We start from the raw sequence: 14199 nt of genomic DNA on the forward strand, positions 1-14199 counted from the left end.
AACTTTAAATTCGATAAGTACCCATTAGGAATAAAAAAACTTCTTACATTTACATATTCTATACATATTTATTTATTAATCCTTTTTCAATTATTAAGCAGAATGTGTTTTCCGCTTAGTTTTCAATTTCATTTGGATTTCACACTCTAGAGCTCTCTAAAGCTAAAAAGTTAACGTTCGATTTGTGTTGTGTTCGTTTTTGCTTTCGTTTTCTCATTTCTTTATTTGTGGCTAGATTTACTTAAATTTATAATGTTTCTCAATCTGGTAAAATCAATGGTATATATAAATTTGAAATACACGTCCCAAGGGCTCGCTTAGATAACTACCAATTGTTAATATAATTTAATTCAAAGACAGTTAAAAATTTTCACTAATATCACTTTCTAGAAATTTGTCCAATTCGTATCAATTATCAATGTCAATATTATGATGTGAGTTCCTACTATGAATGTACTATGTGTATAGGTATATGTATGAATATGTTTAACTTGTTCCTCAATTGATTTGGCAAAAATGTAATGATTTTGAACCAGCTAATTAAAAGAAATAATAAGAAAATGATTAACGAATGCAATTTAAATAATTTTCATTTATTTAAAAATTTAAAAAATAACTAATTATAATAATTGAGTAATTTTTCAAGCATTTGTTTGTTTTCTTTTGTTTTATGTTTCTCTATGTATGTATATGCATGTGTGAGTGTTTGTGTGAGTGTATATGTGTTTGTGTGTGTGGGTTTTAAGGACAATTTTAACAATAATTAAAAACTTATCAGTGAGTTTGATTTTTTTTTATAAATGTACAAAATATAATTAATAAACATAAAAATGCAATAAAAACTAAACAAAAGCACGCAATTGCCGGTTCAATGTCTACAATTGAAAAATTTGTTATTATTGGTTGTTTTTGTTTGCTCTTCCTTAGTACGCCTAATTATCAACTATGATATATGTGTATATATAGATTTATATATATATATATGTGTGTAAATTTATAATGTGTATATGTATATGGGTTTTAAAATTTAAAACTACAATTTATAACACGACGTAAACAAACAAAGGCCAAGGGTAGACAGCAAAATACAAGTAGATATTCGTATTTAGATACACGAGTACGCTAACGTTGGGTCTATATGCACTTGGTAACTATGTATAAGAACTGTTGTTGCTTTCGAGCAACACATAAATATTTACGTAATAAGTCTGTGTGTTTTTTTTTGTGTGTGGGTGTAAATCAACTTTGCTTTTGTTTTTTTTTAACTGCAAAAGGCGCAGCAAAAGAATAAAAAAGAACAGCATTGCCGAGCGCATAATTCAACAGACAAATTCCAATGCAATAATGGTTCACAGGCCCAGGCCAATATAATTTTGATTTCAAATCGCTTTCGTCTTCTATATGTATGATATAATGCAGATGTGCAAGTGTGTGTGTGTTTGGGGTTGTGTGCGTTTTGTAACTATTCCACAGCAAAGCCACAGGTCTCCTCCACGGCCTGTGTCAGCTTGTCACACAGCAGCTGATAGTTCTCGTAGGGTGGCAAGTCGATGCGGTTAAAGCAGGTGTGAGCCTTGGGCAAATTTTGTGTCGGCACATCCGCGGTAAGGTGAATGGTGAAGAGGCGTGGTCCCACCGCACCCGTCGATCCCTGTAGCGCACGAAATCCTTGCAGCGGCACACGCGACGATCCAGTGACAAACTGCAACAGACGCGCACGCATCTCCGAGCTGTATGACTCAACCACCTGGACAGGAAAAGGAAGGTGATTAGTATGGTGAGAACCATTTGTAAGTTGTTGACACTAACCTGCCAGAACCACAGAACTTGCGTCGTTTCGTTGGTGCAGTGCTTCAGTCTCGTATTGTTGCGCCAATCGTTGACATCGATGCTAGAGATGCCGCCAATGACCAATTCCAGTTCGCGCTCATCAAATGGCCGCAGCAAATGGCTGGGTATTAGCTCACAAAAGCCTGTCAAGCATAAAAGGCAATAGGAAATAAACACCAGTTCCAGAATTGACTTATTAATATGCCACTCACCTTTTTGCAGTGCCAGGAACTGCTGCTCAATGCCTCGCATGAAACGATAGTTGACATAGAGCTTCACATACTCGCGCTTGTTCTCCTCGGTGACGGCAATTGCGGCGCCGCCAGGCTTTAGTTCATGCACCACCAGAGCGCCAAAGCTATTGTTCTCCACGCTGAACGTCGACTCAATGATCCCGCTGATGTTGCTCTCGCTGCAAAATTTAATAACATAATTAGTACAGCTATTACGATCGTATTACGATCAATCGTAAACTTACAGCATCCAGGTGAGGCTGCGATGTAGCTCAGGATCCACGCCCTCAATGTCGCCCAGTGTGATGGGTTTGTTCAGCAGTTGTTTGTAAAAGGGCGTGGTGAAGCCACCATCAAGGCAATGGCCATGGAACACAGCAATGCCCAGCGTTCGTCCCACAAAATGGAAATAGGACAAATGATCAGGATTCACACCAGAGTCCGGATTGATTTGTAGCGTATAGTGATCGTCGCGACTGTATTGAAACAATCCATACTGTGGATTGAGCATCTCCCGGGAGAGCAGATGCAGCCACTCGCGTGCCACACCACCGTAGTCCAGTCCCTCCTCGCCCTTGAACTTGACCATGAGCCGCTTGCGCATGTCCTTGGCGCGCATCTTCATAATCAGTCTGTAGCTCTCCTCGAATATCTCGCTGCGCGACACCTCTAGCCGACAGTGGCCCGACTGCGGCTGCATCGTCTGCAGCTCCGAACGCAACGCTCGCATCTTGCCCACCAAATCGCGACGGTACTTCGGCAACAGATCGGCGCCCTCAAGCAGTCCCTGCGGCAAATCGGGCACCACAATGTGCTGCGTCGCACTGCGATGTGGTGTCGTTGTCGTCGACGACGACGACGACGTGGAATTCGCCGCATTGTTCGCTGGTGACGGCGCCGCTGCTGTTGCTGCCGCCGGTGGAGCAGCTGGCGCTGCTGCTGTGGCAACTGCTGTTGACGCAGCTGCTGTATTTGGTGTCGCTGGTGGCACGCTGCCGCCACGGCGTATCATTTGCAGTATGCTGCCGCTGAGGCGCGGATCCGTAAACTGTGTGGTGCGATTATTGTGATCCACAAAGTAGACGCGACCCGACGCTGTCTTGCGTTGCTCCCAGCCGCTGGGCAGCGGTCCAATCGCGTCAAGCGTCAGATGCTGTGTGTCAAAGTCGCGCGGTATACGCGGATCGTGCCACGTAGATACGCCCGTGGGTATGTGATAGAAATACACCTGACCCTGTTGCGTAGTGCGCATCTCATAGCCCGGCGGCAGATCCAGGAATGGACGTGCCGCTTGATTTGCTGCCGCTATCGCCGACACATAACGCAATCCACCGCCACCAGCCGCTGTTCCAGCCGAGGCATTGCGAGTGCCACGCGACGAACGACGTCGCGATGCGACCTCCTCCACCGCTTGACGTGAAGTGCGACGCTGCGAACGCTGTGTGGGTGCCGCTGCTGCTGCTGGAGGCGCTCGCTCGGATCTGCTTGTGGGCTGACTGTTGGCATTGGGACTGTGCACGTTGCCGTTGCCATTGCTATGCGCCGTCACTGTCGCCGCCGTCGGTGTCACTGGCGTCGTTGGCGCTGTCAATGTGGCTGCTGTGGGACTTTGTCGTGGCGGCGTCGTTGCTGGTGTTGTGCTGCCATCCCCGTCGGCAGTTGGCCAGCCATTGTTGGCCTGCTGCGGTTGCGCCGCTTGGCCACTTTGCGCATTGCCATTCACATAGTTCTGTTGTCCCGTTGGCGATGTGGGCGTCGCCTCGCCATGTCCATGTCCATGCCCATGACCGTGCCCATTCATTGCCGTGGAGGATGTTTGATGCTTTGGCGTTTTCAGATGATTGTCATTGTTGCTGTTGCTATTGGTGTTGCTGATGTGCAGGCGACCAGTCGCCGTCGTTGTTCCTCCCGTTCCTGTTCCTGTTCCCGCTCCCGTTGTGTTTGTCGTTGTATTGTTACTGCTGCTCCCGCTACTGCTGCTGTTGTTGGGCGTGGCGGGTTCCAGTGCCGCATTGCCAGCACGACTCGAGTTCAGCTTCTTGCCCGGCGTCGTCGCTGTCGTTGCCGCTGTCGTTGTACCCGACGTCGGACTGGTGTTCTCCTTGCCCCCAGCAACACCAACGCTCGAGAGTATTTCGGTTGAGTGGCGTCGCTCGTCCGTCGTCTCGCGCGTTGCCTGACGATTGCTATGGCCGTTGAGCAGATTCGTGCAGGTGGTGGATCGCGTGGGACCCGCCGGTGGCTGGTTGCCATTGTTTTGTCGCTGCTGCGGCGACTTGGTCCCCGCTGGCGTTGCCGCGGCTCTGGGTCGATCCCATTGCGTCGATTTGGTAGCATGATTCACATAGTAGATGCGCCCGTTGTCCGTGCGTCGCTCTTCCCAACCATCGGGCAGCAGATCCTCGGTGGAGTCCTCCTCCGATGGGCCGCGCACATCTCCACTGGGTCCCACAATGGCCAGTGGATTGCCGCTGCACGGTCCATCCTTGGGCAGCAACGAGATGATAATCTGGCCGCGCACCAACTCATCGTCGTCCGGCGAGAGTTTGCCCAAATCCAGTCGTTGAACTAACAATTAAATGAATTGCAATTAGTTGGTTTTTAGTTTGATTTGATTTGATACTTACAGCCTGCTCCCTTGAGGCTTTGTATGGTCAAGGCGGGAATGCGCACACAGCCCAGAAAGCCGCTGCCTTTGTGTATCTTGCGCTGGTTCCACACTGTAATGGTTATGCAATCGCCACGTCCCAGAAACAGATCGTAGTGCGCATTCCATTTCGGATCCAGAGAGGATTTGCTTATCTCCGTCGAGTAGACTTGACCAGTGCCATCCACCTGGACCTTGGCAAACGGATCGGGCAACCCTGAAAAGTTGGAATGAAAGCATATAAATTAATAGATTGCAATTGCGTGGCCCTAATTGGAGTAGCAAGCAAATTAAACCCATTGTTGCGTATTGCAAATAAAGTTGAGCTCGACTACGAAATACTCTGAATATAGAATAATTGCAATGTTCAATTTGCCATTGCAAATGAGTTTGAAGACACTTGATATATACCCTAAACTTTCAAACAGACAGGGTATTAATTGCTCCAATACAACCCGATAATAGCATCTAAATATTTTCAGTTAGTTATGCTAGTCGACTGCCCTGTTCAACAATAAGCTAAAGTTGTTAATGATGAATTGGTTTTTGCTGCTTTGGGTACTATTCCTGGTACAATTTATTAACTGTTATAAGCCGCATCTGCGACCCGGCTTCCCCAACCGCTTGGCCATCGATCCACGAAACTTCTCAGAGGCGAAACCGGAAATCACAGCAACAACAGCAACATCAGTCACAAAAAGCAGCAGCTCGACAATCACAGCAAGCAGCTTCGACGAGGTCATCATAACAACCATCACCTAATCATTAGGGGCAGCTAAAGTTCCCCCCACCGATTAATCCCATTTGTTTCCCAACCTGATTACTGTGAGTCCCCCGCACAACAAAGAAACAGCCAGCTTGTGATAGGTTAATCAGCGTACCAAACTATAAATAAAGCAACCAGCAGCAACGATCTGACATCGCAATCCACTTGAGACATGGCTGCCATACGCTTCAGTAGCTTCTTCACCTGGCTGGCACTCGCACTGCTCGCGTTGAGCGTCACCTCTACGTTCGCCACGCCCTTTGACGAGCGACGATTCAATCGACGCCCACAACCGAATGGAGCGCCTCTTCGGATACCGGGCACGCCACCATTCAATCCCAACGGCAAATAAAATTGGCAAACTACTTTTGCTAAGTTTTGTGAATCTCTTGTGACCAGAGGGCAATAAGTTTCAATTAAATCAAAGCACTCGAATAATAATTGTTTTACTCAGCGACTGACTGCGAATGGAGGCCAAGTGCCACTGCAAGTGGGTCAAGTCGTCGACGTACTTCTGTCGATGATGCCACAGCTCGTTACATCTCGACTGTCCCCCAGCTGGACGTCAATAACTTGCCTCGGTCTAACCTGCGTCATATGCTGCACGCTGTGCCTGCTGCAGCGCTGTCTCACTACCTGTTCCTGCTACCTGCAGTCCTCCATCTCTCTCTCTTTCTCTTTACCTCTCGCTGTGTAATTTGAGCTGCAGCTGTTGATTGATTTTCTGCACCAAAGCACACAACAGACACAAAACAGCGAACAGCGAAAAGTAAAAGGAAGTGCAGACAATAGCAGACTGCTGCATACTCTAACTCAGCAGCTGAGCAGCTGTCACACTTGGCTTCGTTTGCCACAAAACTGTCTGCCACATTTCCTCACGGCAACTGTTGCCACTGCCGCCGTTCAACCCCATTTGTCGGCACTTTCACTCGGAAGTCGCTGTTGCATGAAGCTTTTTGCCCCACTGTCTTTATTGTTTATACTCCACACTCCACACTCAACATTCAAACATTTATGGGGGCCTTTGCGGCAGCTTCGGCTTCGGCTATGTCGCACGCCTCACGCTCCTTAATGCGCTGTTCGATGACCGGACGAAAGTGTCGAATGAGTCCCTGCGGCGGCCAAGCGGCGCCATCACCCAGCGCACAAATAGTGTGTCCCTCGATCTGCTTGGTTAGCTCCCAGAGCATATCAATCTCGCTGACTTGAGCACGGCCAGTGACAAATCGCTGCATAATGAGATTCACCCAGTGGAGGCCCTCTCGACATGGAGTGCACTGGCCACAGCTCTCGTGCTTGTAAAAGGCAGCCAAGCGGGCAATCGCCTTGATGATGTCCGTGCTCTTGTTCATCACAATCATGGCGCCGGTGCCGAGAGAGGATTTCACTGCCATCAAGCCGTCGTAGTCGTGTATGGATGTCTCTGCATCCTTTTGTGTAATGCACGGCGTTGAGGAGCCGCCTGGTATGATGGCCAACAGGTTCTCCCAGCCCCCAATGACGCCGCCAGCGTGTCGCTCAATTAGTTCACGTGTCGTCATCGACATCTCCTCCTCAAAGGTGCAAGGCGTGTTCACATGTCCCGAGATGTTGAAGAGCTTGGTGCCCGAGTTGCGAGTGCGTCCAAAGCTGGCAAACCATTTGCCACCGCGACGACAAATCGCCGGTGCCACAGCCACAGTCTCCACATTGGTGACCGTCGAGGGGCAGCCAAAGACGCCAATGTCTGCGGGAAATGGCGGCTTGTTTCTTGGTTTGCCCGCCTTACCCTCCACAGATTCGATGAGCGAGGTTTCCTCACCACAAACATAAGCGCCAGCGCCACGTTGTACATAGAGATCGAACTCGTAGCCAGAGCCGCAGGCATTCTTGCCGAGGTATCCCGCTTTGTAAGCCTCCACGATGGCATATTGCAGATTGCAGGCCTCGTTGAAGAACTCGCCGCGTATGTAGATGAAACCCGCGTTGGCGCCCATCGCACAGCCGGCAATCAGGCAACCCTCAATCAACTTGTGCGGATCGTGACGCAGTATCTCGCGATCCTTGCATGTGCCTGGTTCACCTTCATCAGCATTGACGAGCAGAAACTTGGGTCTGCCATCGGGTGGCTTGTTCATAAATGACCATTTGAGCCCACTTGGAAAACCGGCTCCTCCCCGACCACGCAGTCCGGACGTCTTCACCTCGTTGATGATCCAGGCCGAACCCTTCTCCACAATTTCGCGGGTCTTGTACCAATCGCCGCGCTTCATTGCCTCCTTGAGACGCCAATCGTGACGTCCATAGAGATTTGTAAAGATGCGATCCGCATCCGCAAGTGGACCAAACTTGGTCTTTGTTTGTGGTGGCGGAGTGCCAGGAGGCAATTCCATTGGCGGAGGCGGGGGCTTGGTTGCTCCGCCTGTCGACTTAGCGGCTGTGGAAAATGACTTGGCACCGGAAGGACCTGAAGAAACTTTGGGTTTACTGCCCAATGCATTAGACTTTTTAGCGTGTTCTTTTCTGGTCAGGGAATGCGGATCGATGACTTTGATCTCAGCAGCTTTACGTTTGGCCGCCTCGAGCACAGCTTCCAACTCACTGTCTTTGGTCTCCGCTAATCGCTCGTTGACAGGGAACTTTAATGGATCGCGTTGTGTTTTAAGCGGAAACTTTGTGTACTCCTTGTGCTTGATCTCTTCTTCCACACTAAAAGGATCCAAGATAATGTATTCGCTTTGCTTCTCCTTGATGCGTGCCAGCATTTTTTCTTTGCGCTTCTTCGATACCTCGGGGACTGACATCCTCACCTCAGATATTGAGGTAATCTTAGCGCAATTCTTGTTCATCTTAGATTCAGTTTCTTCTTTTGGGAGCTTTATTTCACCGCCATCTTCAGACTTGCCAGCTTCGTTACTACACATGGTTTTTGACAGTGGCAAGTGTGTCCAATGTTGCCACTTTCGTGTTGTCGACGCACTCGTGTATTCCCTCATTGCCAAGGACAGCGTCATTGCTCGCAATTCGCCAACATTTCTTCGCATATCCAACGATTCTAGCTCCCTTTTGCCAACTTTAAGTGTTGTCTGCTCGCCTATTATATTTGCTGATTTTCCCAGTGCACATTGCAGATAGGGAAAGGTCAGGCAAAAGGGTTTTCTGCAATTTAGCGAAAGTTGTTGACGCAGCAGCAAAGTATTCATTGTGTAGCCTTCTTTAATATAACAGTTGACAATAGAAATAGTTTCGAATACTTTCCAAACTCATAGAGATTGAAAGACAGGATATACTAGGCCTACTCAATGTGTGCTCCTAAATGAAAGAACTTTCAAACCGTCCAAGCTAACTGAGATGATTATTGTCCCTGTAATTTTGCATGACATAATTGACGTGATATCCTCACACACTTTCTCTGCGTTGTTTGCCTTTAAAGGAAACGTCCGGAAACTTAGTCATAGCAATTACTTGTCTGCAAAATCCCGCGCCCCATATCTATTAATATCAGCGGCCACAAATTGAGTCAAACGTCTATCAATATCGCGTAAGACCCAAAAAAAAAAAAATTAAATAAAAAATCATACATTTCGCACTCAGGTTGGTTACTGTGGTTTTTCCCAAACGATTTTTCATAGTTTCTCTGTTCGACTCGCTCTATATATATATATATATTCCATACACTCACAGAACAAATCTAATCAGCCCACCAAGCGAACGATAAACAACATTGAACGTACAACTACACAACTACAAACTCAACTCTTATTTTTTTTTTGCCTTCAGCTTATTTGCATGGGCATAAAAAATCAAAACATTCACCGAGTATGACAAATGTAAGCCAAGTGCGTCGCCCCAAGATGGGGCCAGGCGTTCGAGTGTATTTGAGTGCATAGTGGATGGATCGATTGGTCGATCTACGATCTACGATCTACGATCTACGCTACACGCTACTTGGCATGCCGTTGTTAATTGAACATTAGCATTAATACGCCATTTCATTGGGCATAGAAATCGGCAACTCCTTGTTTGGGAGCACCTGTCGCATATTTCGGAATGAAACCTATATCTATAACTAAGCGCGCAGATACATTTGTATCTATAGACATGCATATATCTATCACAGATACAGATACAGATACATAGTATATAATTAAAGACGGCATTAGGCAATACACTGATGATGACGATGGCTGGTGTTGTTTGCTTGGTTGGACTGTTGCTGGCTGGCCGCGTGATTTAAGTGCAACGATGTGTAAAAAATGAATGAGAAAAAATAGAAAATAATAACGCACAGATGGAAATGTGCGTCTGTCTGTGTGTGTGTGTGTGTGCGAGTTGTGCGAACGAGATGCAGATACAACGAAAGCAAATTAGTAATAATCATTTTTGTTATGTGTAAACAAAAAATTATAACAACAACCACTCGACTAGACGACTCGACAAACGGCAAGCAGGTTGGCAACCGTAATAATGTGTGCAATGAATGAATTGAGAGGGGGGAATTTGTTTAAAAATGAAAGTAGACAAAAGGAAATGCTAAATTTAGCTAGAGCCACAAAAGCACATTGCACGTAGCACTCAAAACCCGCCCCGTTAAACAAAACTGGCCAAAAGCAATTCCAAGCAAATGGTTTCTGTTCCTCTCCAAATTGTTTATGCAAAATTAATTTAAGAGAAGAATTCAACTACAAGAAAACATACATATTAATTATGCATACAACAATAAATAAATACTTACGAAACAAATCCTTGCGCGCCAAGTTTCTTGCACACAATACTGCAAAAGAAATAACAAGATTATTAGCTATAAATATTCAATTGAAATACAAAAAGTCAATCAACTTACGCGTTATTCGAACTTTGTGTGTACCATTGCGACGTGGATAATCCAATTTATTCATAGTTTCAGACTTTTAATAGTTGTTGATATTAATTTTATATAGATATTTGATGTATATAAAAATATATAGTTGAACTATTTTTGTTATTTAGTGATAAAGCAATTGGTCAGTCCGACAATTGTGTTGTTCATTTTTGGGCGTTTAATTGTTGTAGCTGTTGTTGTTGTTTTTGTTGCTGACTGGCAGCATAAATGAATTTATATCAGTTGCGGAGGAGGAGACAGCAGAAAAAGAACGAAATATATATCTCAGTTTGGATTGTTACTACGACCACAGGTGCCGTAGCCTTGAGTTATGTTTTTACTATTGTTGTTGTTGCGGCTGCAGCAGTCGTGTGTCATTGTTTGTAGAGAGTTATATTTATAATTCATGGATTGTTTAAGTGTTGGTCTCGTTACGTTGGCTCTGGCTGCAAATGCACCACACTGCAATAGAAAAACGACAAAACTGATTATTTACGAGTTTTATAATTGAATTTATATACGAATTGCTATATTAACACAAACACACACACACAAACATTATGATAACTAAAACGGTTGTTCGCTCGTTCATTCGCTCGTTTCGTTCGTTAAGATAAGCACATGTATCTGCAACTGTATGTGTCAGTGTGTAGGTGGTTCTCTTCTGAGCTCTAAAAATGAATGGAGTGCGTGAGTATTAGGGCTGTCTCTGCTGCTGCCTGCGTTTAGAAGTGTGTGTGTGTGTCTGCGTGTGGAAATGTGCAGGGCGTGCAAACTGCCGGCGAACTATACGAAACACGAACAGAAAGAGAAGGAGAAAAATAAAGCTGCTTTGGCAGGTAGCTAGCAACTCACCCGAAATTGTTTTGCTTCTGTTGTTGTTGCTTTGCTGTTGTTTCACACGCACATGTCACACAGGCACACATAAACACACACACACTCTCGAATATGCATAGAGCACAGCAACAACAACGAATTCGGCGACGACGCACGTTGCAGGCAGCACAGACAATTGACCGAGTACTAACTTTTATGATTTCATAAATTGTATTAAATTATGTTCACATATACATATGTACAACAAACTATATGTATTTCAGCTGTGTTGCTTAATTAACTTTAATTTGTTTCCTGTCGTTGTATGGGTGCATACTATTTTGATTGTGTCGCGCTTATGATGAGATGCCCGTGTCTGTGTGTGCGTATCTGTGTCTATGCCACAGAATTTGCAATAAAATAAAGGCAGGGCCAACAGCGCCACACACACTTGTTAGTTATTATAAATCTTGCACACATCAAACACTTTGTATGCGTGGTTTACACAAATATAGAATTATGAACTGTGCACTCCACGATCTATTATGCTTACGCTACGTATTTGACAGCATCAACATTTGCAACAAAAATAATCTTTCGCTTCTTTTTTTACGCACTGCTCTCGTTTTATACTTACGGAGAGACGACGAGAGAGCAAATGAAACTATGAACAACCACAACGGCGACGACTGAATACGGATAAAAGAACGTTAGCAGCGAACCTCTCGATTTTGCAACAGTTGTTTCGATTTCAGATAGTTAAGCTACATTATTTATTGTAATTATTGTTTCTTTGTCCACACTTTAATGTTGTTTTTAACTAACTAATGCTAATATCGCGCAGAAATCAGTTCTTGTCCGACGAGAAACGCCATTTTTATTGTTGGTTCCCGAGAAGGGTGACCGCAGGTGGAAATTCAAAATGTACTACTCCATATTGTGTTAAAATACTAAAATAATACCACCAGTTATTTTTTTGCCTCCTGCACACAGAAAAGAACCGTTACATGTTTTTTTATAATTAGAAAGCATATTTCATTATTTACAAATAACAATATATTGAACCAGTTTTACTTACATAATAAAAGTTGACAATTTATTTACTGGGCTCATTAAATTGTTGATGCTTCTATTAAAGAATTTCAGAAGAAAAATATATAATTCTAATCCAAAATAAAAGATTTTAAATATATATTTAATTTTTAATTATTCTTCGTGAAGGCTTTCTTTGCAGGGTTAGGCCATTTTTTAGTTCCCTTTATAAATACATATTGAAAGTTAATTTTTATTATAAATATACCTTTTTAAGTGTAACCGTCTTTTAATTATAAAAGTGCCGCAGTTGGTAATACTTGCAAATCAACTTGCGGTCACTCTACACTAATCATTTTGGCGGTGTTTATGTAGAATATTTGTTTTCGTTGGAGATTGTTTTGTGGGTAAACAAAATGTCAATTACTTTGGATTTCGATGTTCAACAATTAGACAACAAGAGACCAATGCAGCTGCACTATTTACCAGCCAAAATCGTTGGTGACGGCGAGTGCACAGATGTCGATAAACACTTTAACAATTATACGCGTGATACGCCAGAATTCGGCAAAGGCATTTTATCAAATGCCCTTAGAGGATATCCACTACTTGGAAAGCGGGAGTCAGTGCCCAAGGGATACAAAGGCCTCGTACTGCAGGAGACGGATGAAAACCAGGCAGATCGACAACTGAGACTGACAGGCACATTCCAAGACTTCACGTATTGGAATTATGATAAAGTACCCTCCAAGGGTGATGGCTATCAGCAGGCATTGGTCATGTTAGAAGTAGCCGAAGCGGTAAGATTATAATGCATAAAATTTTACTACTTGTACACTTATGTTTTACATACAGTTAGCAGCGCCCATAAGCGAAGATGCGCTGGAAAAGGAGATGAAGCTGCAGCAGCAGGCCAAAAAAGAAAACGCTTAAATATTGTTGAGCGCTTACAGCGTTAAGTATAAAGTATTCCAAAAAGCTATTCAAATATGTTCACAATACACTTTAGACTTACAATTTGTATAAAAGATTCAAATATAAATACGTATGTATGTATATGGATGCAATGGTTATTTGGAGTAGTTAGTTTCTCGTGTGGGGTGGATGGAGTAACCTTATTCGTCCGCGTCCTCAAAGCGCTCATCATCATCGTCAAGGCTAAGATTCTGCATTCCACATACTTCGCCACCATTGCGACCCAGCGTAAGGACATCCTCCACCATGTCCTGATCATCAAAGGCCATGCCAACGCCACCAGCATCCTCCATGGGATCGCTATCCTCCGAGTTGCTGTCCGCCGAGTCAGGATGTAATGCCTGACAAGTGGTCATAGCATTGTACATGGTGTCCACAGTGTGTATATCATCGGGCAGCAGCCAGCACTCGGTAACATCGTCTAGTTGCTGATCGACTGCATCCTCAAAGTTATCATCGTCGTCGTCATCGTCCAGGTCATCACTACCGTTGCCCTCATCTACATCGTTGTTAACAACTGCTGCAGCAGCATTACGCTGTTGCTCATCGTTAACACCATTCTGACCATTGATTTCGAGACTACGTCCCATGTAGACACCTTCCCATTCCACTTTGCGATCCAGCATAAAGTAAATACATTTCCTGGGATTCGATGAAATGCCATGTAAGCTGACTTGCTTCCACTCAATCGAAATGCCCTCTTGGAGATCCACCGGCTGCCAAGAAAGCGTGCTGTTCAAAAAAAGCCCAAAGCAAAAAGCAATTTGGAAATCATGTTTAAAGCATAGACTGCGTCTTTTCTTCTTTTTGCACTCACTTTTGCGAAATGTATATAGTGCCTTGGCCAACGACTTTATCGCCAAGCTTTAGTTTAATATTGTTAGCCGTGTACAAGAGACCATGCTCAGGAGGGCTAATAGGCATTATTAATACCATTTTAATAGAAAACTGTGCGAAAACACACCACAATAAACAGTTTTGCAGACCGTCTGGCAGCGGTAAATTCAAGTGGTGTTGGGTAACGTTAGCTGTAATGTCAGTGCTGTGAACGAGAAATTAA

At 44.5% G+C, this 14199-nt stretch overlaps 4 protein-coding genes across 6 annotated transcripts; 1 reads left to right on the forward strand and 3 right to left on the reverse strand.

Annotated features, from left to right (window-relative positions):
• Positions 1–1249: 1249 nt before the first annotated feature.
• LOC133840155 (E3 ubiquitin-protein ligase Smurf1) lies at positions 1250–12013 on the reverse strand. 3 transcript variants are annotated; one of them, XM_062271832.1, is made up of 8 exons: positions 11770–12013; positions 10299–10532; positions 10191–10229; positions 4691–4927; positions 2309–4631; positions 2043–2242; positions 1810–1973; positions 1250–1747 (listed from the first exon to the last, which is right to left on the reverse strand). In XM_062271832.1, the coding sequence occupies exons 2-8, from the start codon at positions 10351–10353 to the stop codon at positions 1463–1465; spliced, it is 3303 nt and encodes a 1100-aa protein (XP_062127816.1). In that variant the 5' UTR covers positions 10354–10532; positions 11770–12013; the 3' UTR covers positions 1250–1462. The 3 variants fall into 3 exon arrangements, with proteins under 3 accessions (XP_062127816.1, XP_062127814.1, XP_062127815.1); XM_062271830.1 differs by having other exon boundaries at positions 10299–10778; XM_062271831.1 differs by lacking the exon at positions 11770–12013 and adding an exon at positions 11172–11647 and having other exon boundaries at positions 10299–10778.
• On the reverse strand, positions 6413–8720 carry LOC133840157 (NADH dehydrogenase [ubiquinone] flavoprotein 1, mitochondrial). The gene has a single exon (XM_062271833.1). The coding sequence runs from the start codon at positions 8656–8658 to the stop codon at positions 6481–6483; it is 2178 nt and encodes a 725-aa protein (XP_062127817.1). The 5' UTR covers positions 8659–8720; the 3' UTR covers positions 6413–6480.
• Positions 12014–12487: 474 nt separating the features above from the next.
• Positions 12488–13220, forward strand: LOC133841019 (uncharacterized). Its single transcript, XM_062273272.1, has 2 exons — positions 12488–12964; positions 13020–13220. Exons 1-2 carry the CDS (start codon positions 12581–12583, stop codon positions 13095–13097), a joined length of 462 nt encoding a protein of 153 aa, XP_062129256.1. The 5' UTR covers positions 12488–12580; the 3' UTR covers positions 13098–13220.
• Positions 13101–14158, reverse strand: LOC133841018 (methylosome subunit pICln). Its single transcript, XM_062273271.1, has 2 exons — positions 13957–14158; positions 13101–13871 (listed from the first exon to the last, which is right to left on the reverse strand). Exons 1-2 carry the CDS (start codon positions 14073–14075, stop codon positions 13280–13282), a joined length of 711 nt encoding a protein of 236 aa, XP_062129255.1. The 5' UTR covers positions 14076–14158; the 3' UTR covers positions 13101–13279.
• Positions 14159–14199: the final 41 nt, after the last annotated feature.

Source organism: Drosophila sulfurigaster, chromosome 3 (assembly GCF_023558435.1).
Source record: "Drosophila sulfurigaster albostrigata strain 15112-1811.04 chromosome 3, ASM2355843v2, whole genome shotgun sequence".
Lineage (NCBI taxonomy): Eukaryota > Metazoa > Arthropoda > Insecta > Diptera > Drosophilidae > Drosophila > Drosophila sulfurigaster.